Below are 27,816 nucleotides of genomic sequence, written 5' to 3'. Positions count from 1 at the left end.
ATATGGTAGTCTTTATTGCTTATAATCCTTTAGCCTATGTTGAAAAGTTTCCCTGAAATTTTACTAAATATTAAATCTCCTTTATTACCTGTAAAATATTTCCTTAAGCTTAAAATTATTTATCATTAGAAACAATTTTTGATTCTACGATATTACTATTCCTGTTGGAACAGCGGATAAGAGGAAAATTTTACAGCTTATTTTAGGATAATTGTTGATATTTCTAAGCATTTGTGAGATATTTTATTTTCATAGACTTAGATATTTTAAACTAAATTTGTAGTAATACATTGCAATACAAAATCCAAAGAGAGCATAGTCAGAGTTTTATAATTCTACCTATACAAGTTGTGACATGTTTCTATCACATGTATCAAAGTCTAAGATGATGTAAATTTCTTCTTCCTTTATCGTTGCGTCAAATGCTGCTTTAAGTATCATTTTTTTGGTTATCCAGAAATCTGAAATAAAATAAATTGTAAGTTAAATATAAATATAAAAATTAAGTATAAATACAAAAATTAAATTTGTATTGGGCTAGAAAATAAAACAAAAAACAAAACCCATTAGCTTTCTATAATTTTCAGAAATATCTTAAAAGATTAAAAATATTTAACCTTATATGATTTTTCTAAAAGCAAATCTGATTTTTTAAAAAAATCACTGTTAGAGTGGTAGCTTATCAGGTGCCAGATAAAACTACTCCTCCTGTGTTTAGATAAAGAGATTATATTTAGTGTCTTGTACAAGTTGAGTGAATACTTAATAGAAACTTTTTACTTGATATGTCATACCCGCTTAGTCCTTCCTCCAAACATTCGAAGCTTTGAGACAGTGTTTCCATTGTGGATCTTCTAGAACCTTTAATAAAGAAAAAAGATGTCTAAATTTAATGATTTATCAGAAGGACAGTTTATAGTTGTTTTGAATTTGAACCTCAGAATCCCTTTTCAGGGATGTCTACCCTGATACCTGTGCCACTGTGGCAGATCATATTGTCCAAAGAAGGATGCAAAAATATCTCCTAATCCACACACACATATTCCTCTATAATAAGTTCTTGTTGCTCACCCACCAAGAGGTGGAGTCTAATTCCCCTCTTGAAATTGGGCTAGCTTTATGGCTCTTTTGTAATCAATAGAATGGGAAGGAAGTAATCGCATGATTTCTGAGGCTAAGTCAGAAAAGGCCATTCAGCTTCTACCTGATTCTCTTGGGATGCTTGCTTTGGAGATAACCAATTGTCATGTAAGTAGTCCCAGTACACCGAAACTGCGGGGCTGGAAAGTAAAGATGCTCTAGTCAATAGTCTGAGCCCAGCCTTCCAACCATTCCTGCCAAGGCTCCCTCCTTTAGTGAAGCTGTCCATCTGCTGGCTGAGTATCACTTAGTGACCTCAGTTGATGCCCACAGCCAAGCCATGCCTGAATTCCTGGCCCAGAGGATTCTTGAGATATAATAAAATACCAATTAGAACAGTCATCTTTCAGGGATACAATGACTTATTAAAATAATACTCAGAAGGAAAATTAATTTAGATAGCCATATAAACTATCCAAATGATGAAATCAATTATGAGAAATACATACATATAAATAGACATGTTAATTTGTTACTTAGCTTTCATATCTGCCCTTCTAGTTTTGACTTGAATCCACTGGGATTAATCTAATAAGATGCTCTTTATCTGTGCTTATGAAAGGCCCCAGTCTCAGATCACCCATTTCCCATATTCTATTTTCATAAGACTCTACATTTCCTATTCTGTTTCTATGTCCGTCTTCACCATACCTCCTGAAATTTTTCCACTGTATCTTTTGGAATTTTTGGTCCATTTTTTTTTATCAACAAAATGCCCTGTATTCTTACTTTTTTTTTGTTCCCCTAAAATTCCCTTTATTTTCTTGCTTTAACAAAAACTTGGCTTTCCTCTGAGGAAGATGCCAGTCCAGAAACTCTTTTTGTTTTGTTTCCCCACAGTCTTGTCACCACTGGAACTGGAGATGGGTAGGTGTCCTTCTTGCCCACTACTGTGCTTTTAGTCCATTTACTCTCCCTCCCTGCTCTCCTTCCTAAAGTTCATGTCATCAGATTATACTATCAACTGTTGGTCATTATTGTTGTCATCTACCTATAATTGGAATCTTTCCCAGTTGATTTTATTATTGGATCATTGTTTGTCTGCTACTAGTTTCTTAATTTAGCAATTCCAATGAACATGTAGAAGATTCTTCTGTTCTGGGTCTCAATTCCTTGAGCTCCGGTCCTCTTCGATCTTGTCTTTCACCCTACCTCAGCCATTAATTCCCATGGTCATACCTAGACCTTGTAATTAACACTAACTGCAAGCCCCCCACTCAATCTCCATTTCTTGCATTCCTCTACCCGAGTACCAACCTTTGTCTTTCCAGATTACTTCCCTCTAGCTCTCCAACATCAACAGTCCTTTAACCCCACTGGTACCTCCAACCCAACCACTGTCTCATTGTTCCTCCCCATCTTGATGTCTCTCTCCCTTCTTCATACATTTTAAATGCCATGGACATTCACTCCTTTGTTTATACCCTCAGCTTTCTTACCCTTTTCCCACTCTGTCATGTTCACTTGACAAAACTATGTTGTTAAAAAAAAAAAAAAAAAATGTTGTTAGTTGCTGTCAAATTGATTCAGACTCATGACAACCACATGTGTTACAGAGCACAACTGCTCCATAGGGTTTTCTTGGGTATATCTTCATTGAAGCAGATCACTAGGCCTTTTTGTCTGTGGTACTGCTAAGTGGTTAAACCCAACATTCTGCCTATTTCTCTCCTGCACTGTATAGCGAAATATGGTTAGAGAAAACATAGCTAGGATGAAAGGTATCACTTTCAATTCATGGTCAAAAAACACTAGATGGGCTCTTAAGGTTTTCAGGCAATCCTACTAAACATTCTGAGTCCATTCATCTTTCCACTCTCCTAGATGACTATTTAACTTTTTCTTCCGTTTTCTCAAACCTCCAAATTCTCGTTCACACCACCATTCTCATCTGATGATTTATTTTATAGTTTTATAGAGGAAATAAAAACTAGCAAGAAAAACTTCCACAAGCTTTGTGGCAAAATGCACTCACGTGTTTCCATGCCTACATACTCCATCTTCCCTCTTGTTGGTATAGATGAACTGTCTACACTTCCATCTAAGGCCAATCCCTCTATTTCTTCGATCAATTTTATTTCTTCTTACCTACACAAGACATGGCTCCAGTAATTCCTTCTGCCTCCTGCTCATCAGTTTTCTTGCTCCCCATTAGATCTTCCCCACCAGTGTACAAATCTTTAGATGAAGTCATGTAACTAAGTTCTCACCAATGAATGTGCACAGAAGTGATATATACTATTTCTGGGCCTGAGTGTTAGACATTGGGCAGTCACTCCTCTGTGAACTTTTTCTTGTCCTCAAACTTGAACATGAAACCATTGCTCTAGGATTCAGATTCTTCCATGCAGACAGTGACAACAATCTAGGGCAGTGGTTATCAACCTGGGACCATTTTGCCTTCCAGGGGAAATTTAGAAATGTCTGGAGACATTTTTATCTTGGTGGTGGAGTGCTACTGGCATCTAGTGGGTAGTGGCCAGGGATGCTACTAAACATCTCACAATGCAGAGGACACTTCCCTCCCATTACCAACAAGAAGAAATTAACCAGTCCAAAATTTCAATAGTGCGAAGGCTGAGAAAACTCGCAGTAGGTGTTGGTGGACCAACAAGTTGGAAAGTCATGGCCCCATGAACACTGATGGGGCCACCCTATGAACATAGACTGCTCACTTCAGAATTAAGAGAGAAGTAAACTTTTATATTCTTAAGTTACTGTATTTTGAGGCTGTCTGTAAGAGGACCTTAGCTTTTTTCTTAATAAGAATTCTTTTAGGTAAAGAACTGCCTTGGACTTTCCAGTTCAATATTTTTCCTTGCACTGCAATAATGTCTTGAACTTAGCATTCCTGTTGGTTTGGCAGTTTGTAACATCTCTCAAGCTGCAGAAATCTTGCCTGGGTTCTCCAAATTTGACCTTATGCTTCGTTGTTCTCAAACAATTGTTTAACATTTATCTTCTAGATATTGAGAATACCTGTACCTGCCTACTGTAGAACACAGTCTCCCTGTATTCAACTTAGGCCATAATTGTTAGCTCAAATGAAAGACATTGGCACATTTTCTGTGTTAGGAAGCCTTAAGCAATGCTAATTTGCATAGAGGAACACTTAAAGTCATCATTCAGGTGATCTAGTATTTCTATTCATTTGCAAAAAGTGAGTACCACAAGGTTGTTGACTCTTGATTCCACCCTTGCAAAAGCACTCATTTTGATTTTTGCCTAGATTTTGTGTTGTGAGGGTGTGGTTAACATGTTTGATCTGTAGGACTCTAAGGTAACTGGAAGACTGGTTCAACACCACTCAAACAAGGCCAGAACCAATAAAAAGCCCAGAGTGTGGTATTTGCTTATACTGTGTATTATTTCAGTAGAAATCGGCACTTCTGTGTTGCTAATAGCAAAGATTCTCAAATGGTAGATTCTCTCAAGTGGGCAACAAAAGAATCACATTAGTATCACCATGTAGCTTATACTGTCAGCCAATGGTGAATTGCAATAAATCCTCTACTCCATCCCTTTATTTGAAAACAATGGTATATAATTTTCATATAATGCAGTATTATATACAAATGAGATCTCCAAAATGTTATCTGTAGAGGAGTCTGAATCTGTAGAGGAGGCACTACCTGGTAGTTTGCTGACTGAAAAGGTGAATGAATTTTTATAATTTTGGCATGCAAAACATTTTTAGTGGCCTTATTCTAGAAAAGGGTAAATAATAACTCATGCATAAAGGTTGTGTCAGAGTTTATAGACTAGACCCCTGGTAATGGATTCAACCTTTCCACAACAAATCACAAGTACTGTTGTATGCTCACATGAATATATAGTAGTCATTACCTTAAATTTAAAACTCACTTTAAGCAGCAAACACACAGAACAAGATATGAAGGCTGTATTGTATCAGTGTGGTCTGCAGAGAATTTCTTCATATGGTTTTTGCCTTGTTGAAATATATGTTGCAGTTCAAAGCTAAAGGGATTGCTCTTGAATAGTCATCACTGGGGTTGATTACATTCGTATATCATATTTAGCTGGACCCTGCAGGCTATTATTCCATTAGCTGTTCTGGTCCTGCCATTGTCAAAAAGTTGATCACCTAATGTTAAAAGACTGTGCTTTCCATTGACCTTATCAAAATGACTTAAAAGGTTTGGCTAAAAAATAAAATTTAAGATTATGTTTTAGGAAACTGATTAAGAATAAATACCATGTGTGAAAAATGCTCATATCTCTGGATCTTAGCATTATGCCATTATCAAGGGCAAGGTTATATTTTGCTTTGATATTTCAGCACATTTTACTTAAAGTCAGATTCAATTTTAGTGGAACAGCACTCCTCTCTTGCTGTTGGTAAACAGTCTCAGGAACTCATTCCTGAAAAAAGGAGTTACCCCTCCATATCTTTAAATCATACAAAAGTAAGCTCAACATATCAATGGTAATATAATAGTACATCTACAATAGCCTAATGACAATATGGGTTTATAAGGCAACCATGCTGAGGAGAACACAGAGCTTTGTTTTGAGGAAACATGTATTTAAATTGGAAATTTGTCATTCACAGTTGATAATCAGAAAAACCACTTCCAGTAAGTAAGTAAATGAGTAAATAAATATTTAACTATTTATTCTTTAGACAACAGTTGTGTAGTTCTACTCATTTAATCACAATAGTGGGAGAATTTTAAAGAATTGAGTTTAAATATATTTTTAAAAATCCTTAATCCACTATTCCAATGTAAGGCATATTTAGATAGCCTTTACCATCCACCTATTTTATTAGGAGTTAGCCCAAATAACTAACCAAATGAAAACATATCTTTGATTAAGATATTTACAGGTATGACTTTATTATTTAAAGTTGCCTATTTAAAATTTTCATTAGAATCACATTACAAAATTTATCCTTTGGGAACAAAGATGATATTGAATCACTCTTAATTGACCAGCCAGCCTTTGAATCATGTTTCCAGAAGTGTGAGGGACTGGCATAAAATCATGTACTCTTTGGCATGGATGCCCTTGTAACTGATGGTGTGTAAGATGCCTGGTCAGGGGTACAGGCTGTGATGCTGGAACACATCCCGACACTGAATTTTAGCCTCACTAGCACTGTTCTCTAATCAACCGAACTCTTCAGCAAGTGGTAGTTTCCTAAATATTTCTTGTACTTGTTTGCATTTAGCCACCCCACTTGATAACTCACAATATAGAAATAGTTTGTATCAGTCAAGAGGAAACAGGTGGCATGTTCAACTGATATTTTGAATAGACTTTAATGAAGGGACTGTTTATGAAGAGGTGAAGGTAGGGCCAAGGAAACAATAAGGGATATTGAGGCACCCAGGGACTCTCAACAGAGGGATGGCATGCCATTACCATTCCTAGGCCTGAAGAGTAAGGGGAGAGAATGGTGATAGTGAAGCCTGAGTGAGAGATGAGGCCTAGAAAAGGGCTCATCCAGTAAGATCTAGAAGCTACAGTTGTAGAGTGTCACAGCTGTCGGAACTGAGCTGAAGGTAGGGGGTGGCATAGGAATAATACCCTGACCTTTCCCCCTTTCTAATCTCTGATTTCCTGCTAGTGATTCCCTTTGGCTACAACTAGTGAGAAGCCAGAGGGCAAGTGAGCCCGTCTGATACAGTCTGAAGTTAGTCTCTTGGGACACAGAGCAAAGAAGGTATAAGAATGGTCCTTGGAAGGGGATATGTAGCAAACAAAAGATGATGAAGTAAAAGAGCTAAACAGAAGATTTCAAAGGGCAGGTCAAGAAGACAAAGTAAAGTATTATAATGACATGTGCAAAGAGCTGGAGATAAAAAACCAATGCTCAACATTTCCTGAGCTGAAAGAACTGAAGAAAAAATTCAAGACTCAAGTTGCAACAGTGAAGGGTTCTACTGGGAAAATATCAAATGACGAAGGAAGCATCAAAAGAAGATGGAAGGAATATGCAAAGTCGTTATACCAAGAAGAGTTGGTTCAACCATTTTCAAGAGGTAGCATATGATCAGGAACCGATGGTACTGAAAGAAGAAGTCCAAGCTGCACTGAAGGCACTGGAGAAAAACAAGGCTCCAGGAATTGACAGAATATCAATTGAGACGTTTCAACAAATGGATGCTGCACAGGAAGTGCTCACTAGCGTATGCCAAGAAATTTGGAAGACAGCTACTTGGCCAACTGACTGGAAGAGATCCATATTTATGCCTATTCCAAGAAAGGTGATTCAACCAAATGTGGAAATTATCGAATAATATCAATATCACACGCAAGTAAAATTTTGCTGAAGATCATTCAAAAGCAGCTGCAGCAGTATATAGACAGGGAACTGCCAGAAATTCAGGCCAGATTCAGAAGAGGATGTGGAACCAGGGATATCATTGCTGATGTCAGATGGATCCTGGCTGAAGGCAGAGAATACCAGAAAGATGTTTACCTGCATTTTATTGACTATGCAACAGCATGCAATTGTGTGGATCATAACAAATTATGGGTAACGCTGCAAAGAATGGGAATTCTGGAACACTTAATTGTGCTTATGAGGACCCAGTACATAAGTCAAGAGGCAGTTGTTTGGACAGAACAAGGAGATACTTCACGGTTTAAAGTCAGAAACAGTGTGCGTCAAGGTTGTATCTTTTCACCATACCTATTCAATCTGTATGCTGAGCAAATAACCTGAAAAGCTGGACTATATGAAGAAAAACAGGGCATCAGGATTGGAAGAAGAATCATTAACAACCTGTGTTATGCAGTTGACACAACCTTGCTTACTGAAAGTGAGGAGGACTTGAAGCACTTACTGATGAAGATCAAAGACCATAGCCTACAGTATGGATTACATCTCAACATAAAGAAAACAAAAATCCTCACAACTGGTCCAATAAACAACATCATGATAAATGGGGAAAAGACTGAAGCTGTCAAGGATTTCATTTTACTTGGCTCCACAATCAACACCCATGGAAGCAGCAGTCAAGAAATAAAAAGACACATTGCATTGGACAAATCTGCTGCAAAAGACCTCTTTAAAGTGTTGAGAAACAAAGATGTCACCTTGAAGACTAAGGTGCACCCGACCCAAGCCGCAGTACTTTCGATTGCATCATATGCATGCGGAAGGCGGAAGAAGAATTGATGTCTCTGAATTGTGGTGTTGGCAAAGAGTACTGAATATACCATGGACTGCCAAAAGGACAAACAAACCTCTCTTGGAGGGAGTACAACCAGAATGCTTCTTGGAATTAAGGATGGTGAGACTTTGTCTCACGTACTTTGGACATGTTGTCAGGAGGGATCAGTCCCTGGAGAAGGACATTATGCTTGGTAAAGTAGAAGGTCAGCGGAAAAGAGGAAGACCCTCAATGAGATGGACTGACACAGTTACTGCAACAATGGGCTCAAGCATAACAAGGATTGTGAGCATGGCACAGGACCAGGCAGTGTTTTATTCTGTGGTACATAGGTTCACTATGAGTCAGAACCAACTTGATGACACCTAACAACAACAGCAACATGATTTCTTCAGCTTATTTCCTTGAGTGAGTTTCCAGTTGACCAAGATAACTAGTGTTTGCAACTACAGTGCCAGAGAGGAGAGAGTGGCATAGAGAGAACTCTGGAGAACTGAAGAGGGTCACCCTCAAGCATTCAAAAGAGCAGGTGTGTGAGAAAACTGCCTGAAGCCAGGGAAAGAATCACGTAAGAATATGTGACTCAACAGTGTTTGATGTCCACACTGGGCTAGGAATAGTACTTGTTCTCATCAGCCAGATTGGAAAACCTCATAATTCATGGAGCATTGAGTAGAGTACTCAGAGAGTCTTTCTTCAGATGTGGGGAGTAACTATGTCTAGACTAAACCTGGCTCTGGTTCTGCCTATAAGATGTTAAGAGTATGACTGAAAGGATATCAAAGTATTTTCAAGTAACTTAACTGCATCCCAGAAAAAAGCTAAAGAATATTTATGAGAAGGTAAAAGTCCACAGTATCCAAAATAGTAAAATTTACAATGCCTTTTGTCTAATAAAAAAATTACAGGACATGCAAAAAAGCAGGAAAATACAACTCCAAAAATGAGAGGAAAAATCAATCAAAACTAACCTAGAACTGACAGAATTATGAAAAAAGACATTAAAAACAATTATTATAACTGTATTCCAGATATTAAAAAAGTTAGAGACATGGGAGACCCAAATCAAAATTCCAGAGATTAAAATTACAATGTCTGAGATTAAAAAAAAAAAAAAAAAATTTTAATCTTAGTGAGGAATCCCTGGTAGTATAGTGGTTAAGTGCTACAGCTGCTAATCAAGAGGATGGCAGTTTGAATCTGCTAGGCGCTCCTTGGAAACTCTGTGGGGCAGTTCTACTCTGTCCTATAGGGTCGCTATGAGCTGGAATCAACTGGATGGCAGTGGTTTTTTTTTTTTTTTTTTTAATCTTAGTGAGATTGAAAACAGTAATAGAAACTAGGCAAACAAAACAACCCCCAAACTCCAAAAAACAAAGATGGAAAAAGAGTTAAAAAGATGAACAGAGCATTTGTGAACTGCAGTACAGCTTCAAGCAGCCTAATATACATGTTTTTAGAGTACTAGAAGGAGGCTGAAAGAATATTTGAAGAAATTATGGCCAAAATTTTCTCAAAATTGCTGAAAAGTACACCCTACAGATCCAAGAATCTCAACAAACCCCAAGCACAAGAACTTGAAGAAGACTATACCAAGACACATCACAACGAAATTGCTCAAAATCAGTAACAAAGAGAAAATCTTAAAAGCAGCCAGATGGAAAAAAAAAATACATTATGAATAGAAGAACAACGGATGACAGAAGCTTCAGAAGCAATGCAGGTGTGAAAACAATGGGACAACATCTTTAAAGTACTAAAAGAAACAAAACCAAAACTGTCAAACCTCGATTTCTATACCCAGTGAAAATATATTTCAAAAATGAAAGGAAAATAAAGACTTTTTCAGAAAGACATACAAAAGCTGAAACGACTCATCAGCAGCAGACCTTCAAAACAAGAAATGTTAAAGGAAGTCTTTCAGGCTGAAGGAAAATAAACACAAAGGAAAGAACAGCACCAGAAATGGTAACTACATAAACAAATATAAATAATTTTCTCTTATTTTTTACATCTACGTAAATGATATTTGACTGTTCAAATGAAAATAATAACAACATAGTGTGGAATTTATAACACATGTGAAAGTAAAACGAGTGACAGTAGTGTGAAGGCCGGTTGGGGTGAAATGGGAGTATATTATTGTAAGGTTCTTACGACATAAGTGAAATGATATAATGCCAGTTGAAGGTGTGTATATAGGCTGTGATAAATTAAAGGAGTGTGCTGGTCATTGCTTTTGTTTTTGCATTTTAGTTTACACTTTCAATTTTACCTATTTTGGTTAAAAATTAAAAGAACAGGATTTGAAAATCAATTAACATTCATCAAGTCTGAAAGTAAGAAAATCTGTCTCTAATTTAAACATTTATTTTCAAACTTGCCCTTCTCATGCATTTTCCTGTTGAGGCTTGAGAATGAATTAACGAATTCAAAGCAATAACTATTTCATTATAATCCTCCCCCCCAATTTTTATTTTCTTTGACCAAATTCTGTAAGGTATAATATATACAAAATGGATATAAATGCTGATAGATGAGTTTGGATTTTTTTTCTGGTGACTTTAAAAAAAATAAGAGAGTTTGGAAAATGCACAAACTCCATCTTTGATAAAAACGTGATGGTACAAATAAATGTATTTTAGATGGTTGCTCGCAAGCTTTTAAGACCCAAGATGCTACTCACCAAAGTAGGATCTGTTATACTAATTGACCTAGATGTCCCCTGAGACCATGGTCCCCAGCCCTCAGCCCCAGTAACTCAGTTTTTCAAGGTATTTGCATGCATCTAGGAAGCTTCTTGGAAACTCTATGAGGCAGTTCTACTCTGTCCTATAGGGTCGGTATGAGTTGGAATTGACTCAACAGCACTGGAGTTTTGGGGTAGGAAGCTTCTATGGCTTTGCCTTGTTCAAGTTGTGCTGACTTTCCCTATATTGTCTCTCCTTTCACTAAAGTTAATACTTGTCTACTATCTTATTAGTGATTTCCCTTCCCCACCCTGTAACTATCACAGCTTTTTCTTTTTTCTGTGTGTAAACCTTTTCTTGATTTTTTATAAGAGTGATCTCATACAATAATTGTCCTTTTGTGGTTCACTTATTTCACTCAGCATAATGGCCTCCAGATTCATCCATGTTGTGAGATGTTTTGCAGATTCATCATTGTTCTTTATCATTGCATAGTATTTCATTGTCTGTATGTACCATAATTTGTTTATCCTTTCATCTGTTGATGGGCACGTAAGTTGTTTCCATCTTTTTGCTATTATGAATAATGCCGCAATGAACATGGGTGTGCATATGTGTATTCATGTGATAGCTCTTATTTCTCTAGGATATCTTCCTAGGTGTGAGATTGCTGGATCATATGGTATTTCCATTTCTCGCTTTTGAAGGGGGTGCCTATCATTTTCCATAGTGGTTGTACCATTTTACATTCCCACCAGCAGTGCATGAGTTCTAATTTCTGTTTTTTTTATTTGTTCCAGAAATGTCAGTGTGAGGTGGTATCTCATTGTAGCTTTGATTTGCATTTCATTAATGGCTAAAGATCACAAGTGTGTCTGTTGGGTACTTGAATGTCTTCTTTGGTGAAGTGTCTGTGCAAATCTGTCCTAGTTATCTAGTGCTGCTATAACAGAAATACCACAAGTAGGTAGCTTTATCATACAGCGGTTTATTCTCTCACAGTCTAGGAGGCTAGAAGTCCAAATTCAGGGCACCAGCCCCAAGGGAAGACTTTCTCTATTGGCTCTGGAGGAAGGTCCTTGACATCAGTCATCCTCTGGTCTAGGAGCTTCTCCCAGCAGGAACCTTGGATCCAAATGGCACACTCCACTCCTGGTGCTTCTTTCTTGGTAGTATGAGGTCCCCCGTCTCTCTGCTTGCTTCTCTCTTTTAGATCTCAAAAGAGATTGGTTTAAGACACACTCTTTTAGATCTTCAAAGAGATTGGTTTAAGATATGGTCTCATCTTGTAAATTGTGTCCTGCCTCATTAACATAACTTCCACTAATTCCATCTCATCAACATTATAGAGATAGGATTTATAATACATAGGAAAATCACATCAGATGACAAAATGGTGAACAATCACACAATATTGGGAATCATGGCCTACCCAAATTCACAGACATATTTTTGGGGGCACAATCCAATCCATGACAAAGTCCTTTGCCCATTTTTTAATTGGATTATTTGTCGTTTTGTTTTTGAAGCATTGAAGTATTCGATAGATTTTAGAAATTAGACCCTTGTTGGATATGTCGTAGCCAAAACATTTTTCCCAGTTGTAAGCTCTCTTTTTACTCTTTTGGTTAAGTCTTTTGATGAGCATAAGTGTTCAATTTTCAGAAACTCCCAGTTATCTAGTTTTTCTCCTGGTGTTTGTGCATTGTTAATTATGGTTCATCTTGAAGTTATGCCATGTATTAGGACCCCTAGAGTTGTCTCTAATTTTTCTTCCATGATCTTTATCATTCTAGGTTTTATATTTAGGTCTTTGATCCATTTTGAGTTAGCTTTCGTGTATGGTATGAGGTATGGGTCCGGTTTCAATTTTTTACAGATGGGCATCCAGCCATGCCAGCACCATTTGTTAAAAAGACTGTCTTTTCCTCATTTAATGGACTTGGGCTCTTTGTCAAAGATCAGCTGACCATAGGTGAATGGATTCACATCCATTGGTCTATGTGCCTGTCATTGTACTAGTACCAGGTTGTTTTGACTACTGTGGCTGTATAGTAGGTTCTGAGATCAGGTAGTGTGAAGTCTCCTACTTTGTTCTTTTTCTTCAATAATACTTTGCTTATCTGGGGCCTCTTTGTTTTCCATATAAAGTTGGTGATTAGTTTTTCCATCTCAATAAAGAATGTTATTGGTATTTGGATGTGGATTGTGTTATATCTGTAGATCACTTTGGAAAGGATTGACATTTTCACAATGTTGAGTCTACCTATCCATGTGCATGGTATGTTTTTCCATTATGTAAGTCTCTTGGTTTCTTGCAGTAGTGTTTTGTAGTTTTCTTTCTGTAGGTCTTTTATGTCTCTGGTTAGATATATTCCTAAGTATTTTATCTCTTTAAGGGCCATCATAAATGGACTGTTTTCCTTCTGAAATTCTCTTTGTGGTGTATAGGAATCCTACTGATGTTTGTATGTTGACCTTATATCCTGCTACTCTGCTGAATCTTTGTATTAGTTCCAGTAGTTTTCTTTCAGAATCTTTGGTGTTCTCTATGTATAGCATCATATCATCTGTGAACAGGGATAGTTTTACTAGTTGCATGTCTTTTATTTAACATTCAGCTCATAAGTAAAAATGAAATTAGTTTCCATGGATTAAGAACTTATCTGCACTAAGGAATGTGCTAAGGACTTTATTTAAACCTCACAACCACCCTATGTTGTAGTTATTATTAAATGCAAACCAAACCCACTGCCATTGGGCCAATTCCGACTCATAGCGACCCTATAGGACAGAGTAGAACTGCCCCATAGAGTTTCCAAGGAGTGCCTGGCAGATTCAAAATGCCGACCTCTTGGTTGGCAGCCATAGTACTTAACCACTACTCCACCAGGGTAGTTATTATTAGCCCTGTTTTATTGTCGAGGAAACCAAAGGTTGGCGAGGTTAAGTTGCCTAATATCACATTGCTGATAAGCAGCCCCTCAGTGGATTCAAACCCAGGTCTGTCTGGATCCAAAGCCCATGCTCATAACTTCTATACTCATTTCTACGTCAGTGAACTTGGAAGGAAGGCAAGTAACGAGAAAGCCTCCGCGACAACTGCATTGTGTTAGGCTTGGAGAGGATGATTGATTTGACTTTTTGGAGAATTGTTGTGGCAAGGCTATTTAGTTCTTAATCGTTCTTTGCCTATTTAATTTCTTGTCTTCTAGAGACCATTTCTAATGCAGCGGTTAAAAAACAGCCACATGCACCATGGATGTCCCTGAAGACCATTAATCTGACATGTAGCCCATAGCAACTGAGCTTGGACTAGTAAGAGACCTAATCCAGGGTTTGCATCATATAAGTTGCTGCCTTTGTTTCATTATACTTTGACTCAACCCCTTAATGGATTTAGCTTCATAAAGTCAGAAAAAGAGGAAAAGAAAGCAATTTATTCATGTTTTCATTGGCGCTCACTGCAGACATGAAATTTCTCTAAAAATGCAAATCATTTGGTGCCGCACAAGTGAAAGTGGGTAGCTAAAGCTCTTGGAGGAAAGCTCTTTCCCAGGGCTAATGTTTTTATACCCAGTGATTGAATAAATCGATCCATTTATTACAACATCTTCACTAGGTTTTCTTCCCCTCCTAGATGAATGTATCTAAGGATACTAAAGGACTTTTCTTTATCACTAAGAAAATTGATTACACTTGTTAATTTGGATTTTAATCCTAGAGATATCAAAATAAATACCATAAACAAGTGTAGAAGAAATCAATCTAGATCTGTTCCATGCCAGATTGATCAAAAAAGGATTTAGTAAGACTCCAAGATGTAAAATACTAATATACAGACTAAGCCCTTACTTACGTAATATGACTTTGGACGAGCTCAGTATAAACCTGAATGAAACTTTTTCTGAAAACAGAAATGGTGCACTTTCGTTGCATTAAAGAGAAACCCCCAGAAGCCCTACCTATCCAAGGTATTTAATGTGAACATTTGTTTTTAAAAGATTTCTTATCTTTTGTCCAGCCACTCTTGTTAATTCATGGAGCGCCATATCACAGGTTTTTTTTTTTTTATGTCACATAAAGCAAAAATTACACTTAACAAGGGTAAGGTTGGTCATAAAAAATAGATAAAACCACACTCTTAAAAGCCAAGATACCACAAGAAAAGGCTATCAGTCATTCTTTTCAGAGAAGGAGAGGACAACGAGAAATAAAAATCATACACAAAGATGTCTGAAATGCCACTTAGACCAGCTCAGGGCTGTTATGACATGTGTTTGGTAGAACCCAAGTTGCAACCCAATTACTCAGCAGATGTGCTTTTGACTAACCATATTTTTTAATTTCACTTGTATAATAATGAATGAGACAGATTCATGTTACTCCTCGCTCAGAATGAGACAAGCTTTAAACTGCTTTTCTAGTAGAGGGTACAGTTTTATGTTGAACATACACTGTGCCTGTCAATTGGTAATCCCTATTCATTCATCATTCATTCAACAGATACTCCTTGAGCTCACACCAAGTGAAAAACATACATTTGTGAGATAGCCAAGACGGTCTAGTTTGTAGCACTGCTCAGATGAAATGGATTCAAGTTTACATGATGGTGGTGGGGGAAGTTCAAGCTGCAGTCCTAGCATAACACTCTGAATTAAAATACGGCTATATATAGGATGTGGGGACAGTGGTGGTTCAGTGGTAGAATTCTTCTCTTCCATGAGGGAGACCTAGGTTTGATTCTTGGCAAATGTACCTCATGCGCAACCACCACCAGTTTGTCTCTGTAGGCTTGTGTGTTACTATGATGCTGAGCAGGTTGCAATGGAGCTTCTAGACTAAGACTAGGAAGAAGGGCCTGGTGATCTACTTCCAAAAAAATCAGCCAATGAAAACCCTATGGATCACGATGGTCAGATCCAAAACTGATGAGGATGATGTAGGACTGGACAGTGTTTGATTCCATGGTGCATGGCATAACCATGCATTGGGCAACTCAATAGCAGCTAATAAAAAAAAAAAAAATAGTAACATATATATAATAGTCTAGTATGGGGGATGGAGCACTGGTGGCACAGTGGTTAAGTGATATGGCTGCTAAGCAAAAGATCGGCAGTTCAAATCTACCAGCCACTCCTTGGAAACCCTATGGGGCAGTTTACTTTGTCCTTTATGGTTGCTATGGGTCAGAATTGGTCCGATGGCAACAGGTTTGGTTTTTTTGGTTTAGTATGGCGCACAGGGTCTCATAACAAACACTAAGACTCTAACAGAACACATATAAATGCATTTAAACACTTGTCTCAGGAAAAATAAGCCTTTGGGATTTTTCATGGTAAGTAAGACTCAGGTTCTTTGATTGCATAATTGGTGGCTCAAAAGTTTGGAAAGAAGGGAATCTCTGTGTTAGAGCACATTCCTTCAACATGTGTATATTATACAACTGTGTCTGTATTTTGACTTATAGATAAGTAGAAGCCGTTGCTGAAAAACTTCCTGTGGTTTGAATCTAGGTATATAATTTTTTTTGTAGTCTTCAGATTATAGATTTTTCTCTTTTGAAACGTATATATTTGTCTCTACATCTTCAGTATCTTGCATGATGACCTACAGGGAGTACATATTTAATGTTTTCTGAATGAACACATTTTGTAGCATATGGTTTACTTTAAAAAATTTGACATAATAAAACATTGCCTGATGCATAGTAGACAACCAGTAGATATCTGTCAAAAGAAAGAGAATGAATGAATATGTCTACCCTCAAAAGTTTAGATGAGGGCAAGAAAGACATATAACAAAGACAAAGCTAATGGTTTGACAAACCTAAACCCACTGCCGTCAAGTTGATTCTGACTCATAGCAACCCCACAGGGTTTCTAAGGCTGTAAATTTTTACAGAAGCAGACTGGAACATCTTTCTCCTGTGGAGCGGCTGGTGGGTTCAAACTACTTACCTTTCAGTTAGCCACCAAGCACTCCTTTAATGGCTTGAGATTCCAGATAATGAAAAAAAAATTTCTCCATCAAGATCTATGGACAGCTCTTGAATGAGTACATAAGGAATACACAGCTTTTAAGGGCTGGTGTTCTGCTTAAACATATTATTTGCTCATCTTGAAAATGAAGTAGGGAAAGTCTAAATTTTTAGTCATGATTTCTGAAATGCTTCAGAGAAGACATGAAGATTTTTATGTACAATTTCTTAAAACAATTTTCAAAGTTTAAGGGAATACGTTTAATGAAGGAAGGTTTTATCTACACATGTTATCTTGTTATCAATCCAGGTATTTTAAAAAGCAAAGAAGGTACCAAGTCGCCTTTCCCCATGGCAGTTAGTGTGACTGGAATATTAATGGGCATGGGCACCAGAAAAGAGAAAGGGTAGTAGAGTTGAAAGATTGTTTATCTTTCTTGTTGTTCATTGTTGTTGACTAGGCTCCAACTCATGGCAACGTTATGTATAACAGAATGCAGTGTTTCCTGATCCTGGTTGATCTTCATGATTGTTGGTACGCTGGAGTTCATTGTCGCAGCTATTGTGTCAATCTATCTCATTGAGGGGTTCCCTTATTTTCGCTAACCCTCTATTTTACCAAACATGATGTCTTCTTCTAGCGATTGGTCTTCCTGATGACGTGTCCAAGGTAAGAAGGCTGAAGTCATCCTTGCTTCTAAGAAGCATTCTGGTTGCAGTTCTTCTAAGACTGACTAGTTCATTCTTCCGGCTGTCCAAGGCATATGCAAAATTCTTCACCAACACCACAATTCGAATGCATCAATTCTTCTTCTGTCTTCCTCTTTCACTGTCCAGCTTTCACATGCACATGAGGCATCTTGGTCATCAAAGTGACATCTTTGCTTTTTGAAACTTTAAATAGGTCTTTTGCAGCAGATTTGCTCATTGCAATATGTTGTTTGATTTCTCGACTGCTGCTTCCATGGACATTCATTGTTGATCCAGGGAGAATTAAATCGTTGACAACTGCAATTTTTTTCTTATTTATCATGATGTGGATAATAATAGAACATGTATCCTTACTACACAGATAATCTGCCATCTTCAAGTTTACCTTCTCTGGCTCTGTTGCCCTGTGGTCAGGGAAAAAATGTACTGCATCTTAAAACATTTTATGTGGAATAGATAAGTGGAAACATATAAATAAGGCTTTAATGAATGGGAAGCTACTAAAAATTATGACAATGCTTATTCAGATGATAAATGGTATTGGAAAAAGACAACTTTTATGGCCATTCCCATGTGAATGAACTAAATTAAAAAAAAATTGATGTAGTGTTATCGCTAGAAAGGCTATTTTTTATAAATATCTTTCACCAAGGTGATAGCTTTCATCATTCTTGCTGTCTTTATTTGATCTAAGAAACCGGGAATAAAAAAACCAAATACCCTATGTAGTTAAAAGTTGTATTGATTTGTTGCACAATAATGTAGCATTTCACCCCATATATTGGAAAAATCAAGAAAAATTACGTATCAACTTCAATAAAGCCCCTTACATCTTACAGCTAAGCTTTCTATTTAAAAAATTTCCCTGACACAGTCTCTGGCTCACATTTCCCACTTGGTTATTTCTTACTTGTGTTTTAAATATTGTCATAAAATTTCTCTTTTCTTTTTGGCACTTGTTACCTTGATTGGGGTGAGTGATACTTTTCATTAAGATGATATATGAACAACACATTTTAAACTCTGTTAAAGAGAATCTAGTGCTTTATGCATGTCACTAATGACTATGAGGCCACTTTTTCTAAACTATAAAATAAAAGCTAAGTCTACTAAGGTGGTTTAAATTTTAGAATGTTAGAGGCAGGACCAAGATGTGGAACAGCCAGATGCTTCCTGTGAACTCTGTTACAAAAAAGACCTGAAAAAAACAAGTGAAATGATATTTATGACAAGCTAAGGGCCCTGAACATCAAAGGCAAAGTTAGAAAACAGACTGAGTGGCAGGGAGAGAGAGAGATGGTTCAGAAACAGAGAGGAGTTACCAGAACTGAATCACCAGAACCCTCAGGCACCATTCCCCAGAGCGGCTGTGGCAGGCTGGTAGTAGGGTTGGGCTGGAGTTTCCTCAGGGTAGAAGCAGCCAGCTGCACAGCATACTCACACCTCTGGAACCAGAGACTAACACTGTTCTTGGCAAAAGCTAAGTACTTGCATACATTTTACTGTGCCCCCCGCCCCCAAGCCGGCTTTAGTGGGTGTTGGTTTCCCTGGGCCTGAGATAGGCCCTACTGAGTGCCCGGAGCCTTCCTCCTGGCCTTGGAGAAGGAATAAATTTGCAACTGGGGGAAAAGATAATTTGCCAGCTCCACTAACCTGGGAGCTCAGGACGGAAGTGGCTCCTATCCAGTTATAAATGGTCCATGGACTTTGAATACCTTTCCCTGCTGCATGGACCTGTGTGGGCCTATTTCAGGAGAATAGGCCCTGGGTAGCAGGCTACAACTGTTTCAACTGTGCAGTGGAGAGGTGGGTGTTTGATATTTGACACTGCTTTGCCTATTAAACAGGGTCCTCACCTACTCACATCAGGGGCCTAAGGACTGGTGGCTCCACTCAGGTAACCCAGACACCCAAGGGTCCAAGGCTAATTGGTACCTCCCAGTCCTTACAACCAAAAACATTGGGTGCCCATGGTCCATCTGCAGAACCCACCCACCTGTATGCTCTAGGGAAGAGGGGCGCACTTTCTTCAGACACAGTTGGGGGATGATTTTCAGCCCCCTGCCTTGATCAGAGCATGACCCCCTACAGCAAAAAGATACCAACACCTACATCAATCACCCTTGTCCTTCTCAGACTGTAGGACAGAGTCTGTACCACACACTTGATGATCAGCTACCTGGACACTTGAACTAAATTCATGCAAGAAAAGTGAATGAATTCCTAGACTGATATACGTGACAATAGCTCTAGACATCTGGTGATGGGAAGTCAGAGTGTCAAAGTTGAAAATAATCAAGCTAGCTTACTCAAGCAACCCATTTGGGCATATCCAAACAAAACATAGCAAGAAGCTAGGATACAGTAAGCAAACATAAAATAAACTAATACAAGAACTTATATATGGCTCAGAGACAAGAGTCAATATCAAGTCACATAAAGAAACAGACCATGATTGCCTCAATAAGCTCTCAAAACAGAGTCAACGGTTCTTCTGGATGAAGGTGCCTTCCCAGAATTACCAGATGCAGAATTCAAAAATTAATATACAGGACTGTTCAAGACATAAGAAATGAAATTAAGAAGGAGATCAGGCAATACACAGAACAAGCCAAGGAACACACAGATAAAGTAGGTGAATAAATAAAAAAGGTTATTCAAGAACATAATGAAAGATTTAATAAGCTGCAAGAATCCATAGAGAGACAACAATCTGAAATTCAGAAGATTAACAATAAAATTACAGAAGTAGACAATCAATAGAAAGTCAGAGGAGCAGAACTCAGGAAGTGGAAGGCAGAATTAGTGAACTTGAAGATAAAGCACTTGGTACCACTATATTTGAAGACAAATCTGATAAAAGAATTAAAAAAAAAGAAGAAATCTTAAGAATCATGAGGGACTCTATCAAGGGAAATAACCTATAAGTGATTGGAGTACCAGAACAGGGAGGGACAACAGAAAATACAGAGAGAATTGTTGAAGATTTTTTGGCAGAAAGCTTCCCTGATATCATGAAAGATGAGAAGATATCTATCCAAGATGGTCATTGAACTCCACATGAGGTAGATTTTAAAAAGAAAGTCACCAAGACATATTATAATCAAACTTGCCAAAACCAAAGATAAAGAGAGAATTTTAAGAGCAGCTAGGGATAAACGAAAAGTCACCTACAAAGGAGAGCTAGTAAGAATAAGCTCGGACTACTCGGCAGAAACCATGCAGGCAAGAAGGCAATGATGACTTTTATAAAGCATTGAAGGAAAAAAATTGTCAGCCAAGAATCATATATCCAGCAAAACTGTCTCTCAAATATGAAGGTGAAATTAGGACATTTCCAGATAAACAGAAGTTTAGGGAATTTGTAATAACCAAACCAAAACTACAAGAAATACTAAAGGGAGTTCTTTGGTTAGAAAATCAATAGTATCAGGTATCAACCCAAGACTAGAACACTGGACAGAGCAATCAGATATCAACCCAGACAGGGAAATCACAAAAATAAATCAAGATAAAAAAATGCTCAAAACAGGGAAACAGAGATGTTATTATGTAAAAGGAGACAACATTAAAACAACAAAGAGGGACTAAGAAATATAGTCATAGATCTTTCATACGGAGAGAACAAGACGATACAAAGAAATAAAAGTTAGGTTTAAATTTAGAAAAATAAATGTAAATATTAAGGTACCCACAAAGGAGACAAACTACCCTACACATCAAAATAAAATACAAGAAAAAAATAGAGACTCAGCAGAAACAAATCGACAGCAACAGATATGAGGAAAAGACAATACATAAAGATAAACTACTCAGCAAAAAAAAATTAAGTGGGAAAAGCTGTCAACAACACACACAAAAAGACATCAAAATGACAGCACTAAATTCATATCTATCCATAATTATGCTCAATGAAAATGGACTAAATGCACCAATAAAGAGACAGAGAGTGGCAGACTGGATTAAAAAACATGATCTATCTATATGCTGCCTACAAGACTTAGAGACACAGACAGACTAAAACTCAAAGGGTGGAAAAAAATATATCAAGCAAACAACAATCAAAAAAGAGCAGGAGTGGCAATATTACTTTCTGACAAAATAGACTTTAAAGTTAAATCCACCACAAAGGATATGGAATGACACTATATAATGACTAAAGGGACAATATACCAGGAGGATACACCCATATTAAATATTTATGCACCCAATGACAGGGCTGAAAGATACATAAAACAAACTCTATCAGCACTGAAAAGTGAGATAGCGCCACAATAATAGTAGGAGACTTCAACGCACCACTTTCGGTGAAGGACAGGACATCCAGAAGAAGCTCAATAAAGACACGGAAGATCTAAATGCCACAATCAACCAAATTGACCTCACAGACATATACAAAACACTCTATCCACAGCAGTCAAATATACTTTCTTTTCTAGTGCACATGGAACATTCTCTAGAAGAGACCATATATTAGGTCATAGAGCAAGTCTTAGCAGAATCCAAAACATTGAAATATTACAAAGTATCTCCTCTGACCATAAGGCCATAAAAGTAGAAATCAACAGCAGAAAAGGCTGGGAAAAGAAATCAAACACTTGGAAACTGAACAATATCCTGCTCAAAAAAGACTGGATTATAGAAGACATTAAGGATGGAATAAAGAAATTCATAGAATCCAATGAGAATGAAAACACTTCCTATCAAAACCTTTGGACACTGTGAAAGCAGTGCTCAGAGGTCGATTTATATCAATAAATGCACACATCCAAAAAGAAGAAAAGGCCAAAATCAAAGAATTATCCCGACAACTTGAACAAATAGAAAGAGAGCAACAAAAGAAACACTTAGGCACCAGAAGAAACCAAATAATAAAAATTAGAGCAGAATTAAGTGAAGTAAAAAACAGAAAAACAAGTGAAAGTGTTAAAAAGACCTAAAGCTGGTTCTTTGAAAAAATTAACAAAATTGATAAACCATTGGCCGAACTGGCAAACGAAAAACAGGACAGGAAGCAAATAAATTGAATAAGAAATGAGATGGGTGATATTACAATAGACGCAACTGAAATTAAAAAGAATCATATCAGATTACTATGAAAAATTGTACTCTAACAAATTTGGAAACCTAGAAGAAATGGATGAATTCCTAGAAACTCACCACCTACAGAAACTAACGCAAACAGAGGTAGAACAACTAAATCGACCCATAACAAAAGAAGAGATTGAAAAGGTAACCAAAAAACTCCCAACCAGAAAAAAGCCCTGGCCCAAACGGCTTCACCACAGAGTTCTACCAAACTTTCAGAGAAGAGTTAACACCACTACTACTAAAGGTATTTCAGAGCATAGAAAAGGACAGAATACTCCCAAACTCATTCTATGAAGCCAGCATAACTCTGATACCAAAACCAGGTAAAGACATGACAAAAAAAGAAAATTACAGACCTATATCCCTCATGAACTTAGACGCAAAAATCCTCAACAAAATTCTAGCCAATAGAATTTAACAACATATCAAAATAATAATTCACCATGACCAAGTGGGATTCATACCAGGTATGCAGGGATGGTTCAACATTAGAAAAACAAAGAATGTAATCCATCACATAAACAAACAAACAAAAAAAGACAAGAGCCACATGATCTTATCAATTGATGCAGAAAAGGCATTTGACAAAGTTCAACACTCATTCATGATAAAAACTCTCAGCAAAATAGGAATAGAAGGAAAATTCCTCAACATAATAAGGGGCATTTATACAAAGCCAAAAGCCAACATCATCTTAAATGGAGACAGTCTGAAAGCATTCCCCTTGAGATTGGGAACCAGACAAGGATGTCCTTGTGTCCTTTAACATTGTGCTGGATGTCCTAGCCAGAGCAATTAAGCTAGGTAAAGAAATAAAGGGCATCCAGATTGGCACGGAAGAAGTAAAAATATATGTATTTGCAGATGACATGGTCTTATACACAGAAAACACTAAGCAATCCTCAAGAAAACTACTGAAACTAATAGAAGAGTTCAGTGAGTATCAGGTTACAAGATAAACATACCAGTATCAGTTGGATTCCTCTGCACCAACAAAAAGAACATCGAAGATGAAACCACCAAATGGATACCATTTACAGTAGCCCCCAAGAAGATAAAAGACTTAGGAATAAATCTTACCAGAGATGTAAAAGACTTACACAAAGAAAACTACAAAACACTACTGCAAGAAACCAAAAGAGACCTAAAAAAAAAAAAGAGACCTACATAAGTGGAAAAACATACCTTGCTCATGGATAGGAAGACTTAACATTGTAAAAATGTCTATTTTACCCAAAGTGATCTATAGATACAATGCAATCTGGATCCAAATACCAGTGACATTTTTTAATGAGATGGAGAAACATATCACCAACTTCATATGGAAGGGGAAGAGGCCCCGGATAAGTAAAGCATCACTGAAAAAGAAGAACAAAGTGGGAGGCCTCACTCTACCTGATTTTAGAACCTATTATACTGTCACAGTAGTCAAAACAGCCTGGTACTGGTACAACAACAGATTCATAGACCAATGGAACAGACTGAGAATCCAGACATAAATCCATTCACATATGAGCAGTTGATATTTGACAAAGGTCCAAGGTCAGTTAAATGGGGAAAAGACAATCTTTTTAACAAATGGTGCTGGCATAACTGGGTATCCATCTGGAAAAAAATGAAACAAGATCCATAGCTCACACCAAGTACAAAAACGAACTCAAAATGGATGAAAGACCTAAACATAAAACCTAAAACGGTAAAGATCATGGAAGCAAAAGTATGGACAATGTTAGGAGCCCTAATACATGGCATAAATGCAAAACATCACTAACAATGCAGAAGAAAAACTAGATAACTGGGAGCTACTAAAAATCAAACACCTATGCTCATCCAAAGACTTCACCAAAAGAGCGAAAAGACTACCTACAGACTGGGAAAAAGGTTTTACCTATGACATTTCTGATCAGCGCCTGATCTCTAAAATCTGTATGATACTGCAAAAACTGAACTACAAAAAGGCAAATAATGGAGTTACAAAATGGATAAAAGATATAAACAGACAAGTCACTAAAGAAGACATTCAGGTAGCTAACAGATATATGAGGAAAGGCTCACGATCATTAGCCATTAGAGAAATGCAAATCAAAACTACTATGAGATTCACTCCAATGACGCTGGCATTAATCCAAAAAACACAAAAAAATATTGGAGAGCTTGTGGAGAGACTGGAACACTTATATGCTGCTAGTGGGAATATAAAATGGTACAACCACTTTGGAAATCGATTTGGCACTCCCTCAAAAAGCTAGAAATAGAACTACCATTTGATCCAGAATCCGACTTCTTGGAATATATCCTAGAGAAATAAGAGAACAGATATATGCACACCCATGTTCATTGCAATTGATGGTCTGTTCCACAGTCAGTCCCTGGGCTTGTTCTGACTGATGATATTGAGCTTTTCCATGGTGTCTGTCCACAGATGTAGTCAATTTGATTTCTGTGTGTTCCATCTGGTGAGGTCCATGTGTATAGTCGCTGTTTATGTTGGTGAAAGATAGTATTTGCAATGAAGAGGTCGTTGGTCTTGCAAAATTCTGAAGAAAATCAGAGCAAGTCCACCAGAGCCAAAGCATGACCTTGAGTATATCCCCCTTGAATTTAGAGACCATCTGAAGAGTAGATTTGACGCATTGAAACTAGTGACTGCAGACCAGACGAGTTGTGGAATGACATCAAAGACATCATCCATGAAGAAAGTTAGAGGTCATTGAAAAGACAGGAAAGAAAGAAAAGACCAAGATGGATGACAAAGGAGACTCTGAAACTTGCTCTCGAATGCTGAGTGGCTAAAGCAAAAGGAAGAATTGATGAAGCAAATGAACTGGACGGAAGATTTCAAAGGGCGTCTCGAGAAGACAAAGTAAAGTATTATAATGACATGTGCAAAGAGCTGGAGATGGAAAACCAAAAAGGAAGAACACCCTCAGCGTTTCTCAAGCTGAAATAACTGAAGAAAAAATTCAAGCCTCGAGTTGCAATAGTGAAGGATTCTATGGGGAATTTATTAAACGACGCAGTAAGCATCAAAAGAAGATGGAAGAAATACACAGAGTCATATAACAAAAAGAATTTCAAGAGGTGGCATATGATCAGGAACTTATGGTACTGAAGGAAGAAGTCCAAGCTGCTCTGAAGGCACTGGCGAAAAACAAGGCTCCAGGAATTGATGGAATATCAATTGAGATGTTTCAACAAACAGATGCAGCACTTGTCTATGCCAAGAAATATGGAAGACGACTTCCTGGCCAACTGACTGGAAGAGATCCATATTTATGCCTAGTCTCAAGAAAGGTGATCCAATCGAACGTGGAAATTATAGAGCAATATCATTAATACCACACACAAGCAAAATTTTGCTGAACGTCATTCAAAAACGGCTGCAGCAGTATATTGACAGGGAACTGCCAAAAATCCAGGCTGGATTCAGAAGAGGACATGGAACCAGGGATACCATTGCTGATGTCAGATGGATCCTGGCTGAAAGCAGAGAATACCAGAAGGATGTTTACCTGTGTTTTATTGACTATGCAAAGGCATTCGACCCTGTGGATCATAATAAATTATGGATAACATTGTGAACAATGGGAATTCCAGACACTTAATTGTGCTCACAAGGAACCTTTACATAGATCAAGAGGCAGTTGTTCGGACAGAACAAGGGGATACTGATTGGTTTAAAGTCAGGAAAGTTATGAGTCAGGGTTGTATTCTTTCACCATACCTATTCAATCTGTATGCTGAGCAAATAATCCGAGAAGCTGGACTATATGAAGAAGAATGGGGCATCAGGATCAGAGGAAGACTCATTAACAACCTGTGTTATGCAGATGACACAACCTTGCTTGCTGAAAGTGAAGAGGACTTGAGGCACTTACTAATGAAGATCAAAGAGTACAACCTTCAGTATGGATTGCACCTCAACATAAAGAAAACAAAAATCCTCACAACTGGGCCAATGAGCAACATCATGATAAACGGAGAAAAGATTGAAGTTGTCAAGGATTTCATTTTACTTGGATCCACAATCAACAGCCATGGAAGCAGCAGTCAAGAAATCAAAAGATGCATTGCATTGGGTAAATCTGCTGCAAAGGACCTCTTTAAAGTGCTGAAGAGCAAAGATGTCACCTTGAAGACTAAGGTGTGCCTGACCCAAGTGATGTTATTTTCAATCGCATCATATGCATGTGAAATCTGGACAATGAACAAAGAAGACCGAAGAAGAATTGACACCTTTGAATTGTGTTGGCGAAGAATATTGAATATACCATGGACTGTCAAAAGAACGAACAAATCTGTCTTCGAAGAAGTACAACCAAAATGCTCCTTAGAAGCAAGGATGGCGAGACTGCATCTTACATACTTTGGACATGTTGTCAGGAGGGATCAGTCCTTGGAGAAGGTCATCATGCTTGGCAGAGTACAGGGTCAGTGGAAAAGAGGAAGACCCTCAAAGAGGTGGATTGACACAGTGGCTGTAAGAATGAGCTCTGCCATGACAAAGATTGTAAGGATGGCTCAGGACCGGGCAGTGTTTTGTTCTGTTGCGCATAGGGTCTGAGTTGGAACTGACTCAACGGCACCTAACAACAACAACAATACATTCGTCGCAGCACTGTTTACAATAGCAAAAAGACGGAAGCAAGTAAGGTGCCCATCAATGGATGAACGGATAAATAGATTATAGTATATTCATCCAATGGAATACTATGCATCGATAAAGGACAGTGATGAATCTGTGAAACATTTCATAACATGGAAGAATCTGTAAGGCATTATTCTGAGTGAAATTAAAATTCTGAGTGAAATTAGTCAGTTGCAAAAGGGCAAATATTGTATAAGACCAGTATCATAAGAACTCTAGAGATAGTTTAAACAGAGAAGAAAATATTCTTTGATGGTTATGAGAGTGGGGAAGGAGGGAGGGAGAGGGGTATTCACTAATTAGGTAGTAGATAAGGACTATTTTAGGTGAAGGGAAAGACAGCACACAATACAGTAGAGGTCAGCACAACTGGACTAAACCAAAAGCAAGGAAGTTTCCTGAAGAAACTGA

The 27,816-nt window shown here is 37.6% G+C and overlaps 1 protein-coding gene across 1 annotated transcript in view; it reads right to left on the bottom strand.

Moving 5' to 3' along the window:
- Positions 1-380: 380 nt before the first annotated feature.
- The window catches only part of TTC29 (tetratricopeptide repeat domain 29), a 301,390-nt gene continuing 273,954 nt past the window's right edge, over positions 381-27,816 (bottom strand). The window contains exons 11-12 of the mRNA XM_049905435.1: positions 795-861; positions 381-461 (exon numbers count right to left, since the gene is read on the bottom strand). Coding sequence (XP_049761392.1) covers positions 431-461; positions 795-861 — 98 coding nt within the window. The 3' untranslated portion in view covers positions 381-430. The remainder of the gene's footprint in view (positions 462-794; positions 862-27,816) is intronic.

Source organism: Elephas maximus, chromosome 13, assembly GCF_024166365.1.
Source record: "Elephas maximus indicus isolate mEleMax1 chromosome 13, mEleMax1 primary haplotype, whole genome shotgun sequence".
Classification (NCBI taxonomy): Eukaryota; Metazoa; Chordata; class Mammalia; order Proboscidea; family Elephantidae; genus Elephas; species Elephas maximus.
Note: the sequence above shows the minus strand (reverse complement) of the source record. Positions and strands in the feature narration are given on the sequence as shown.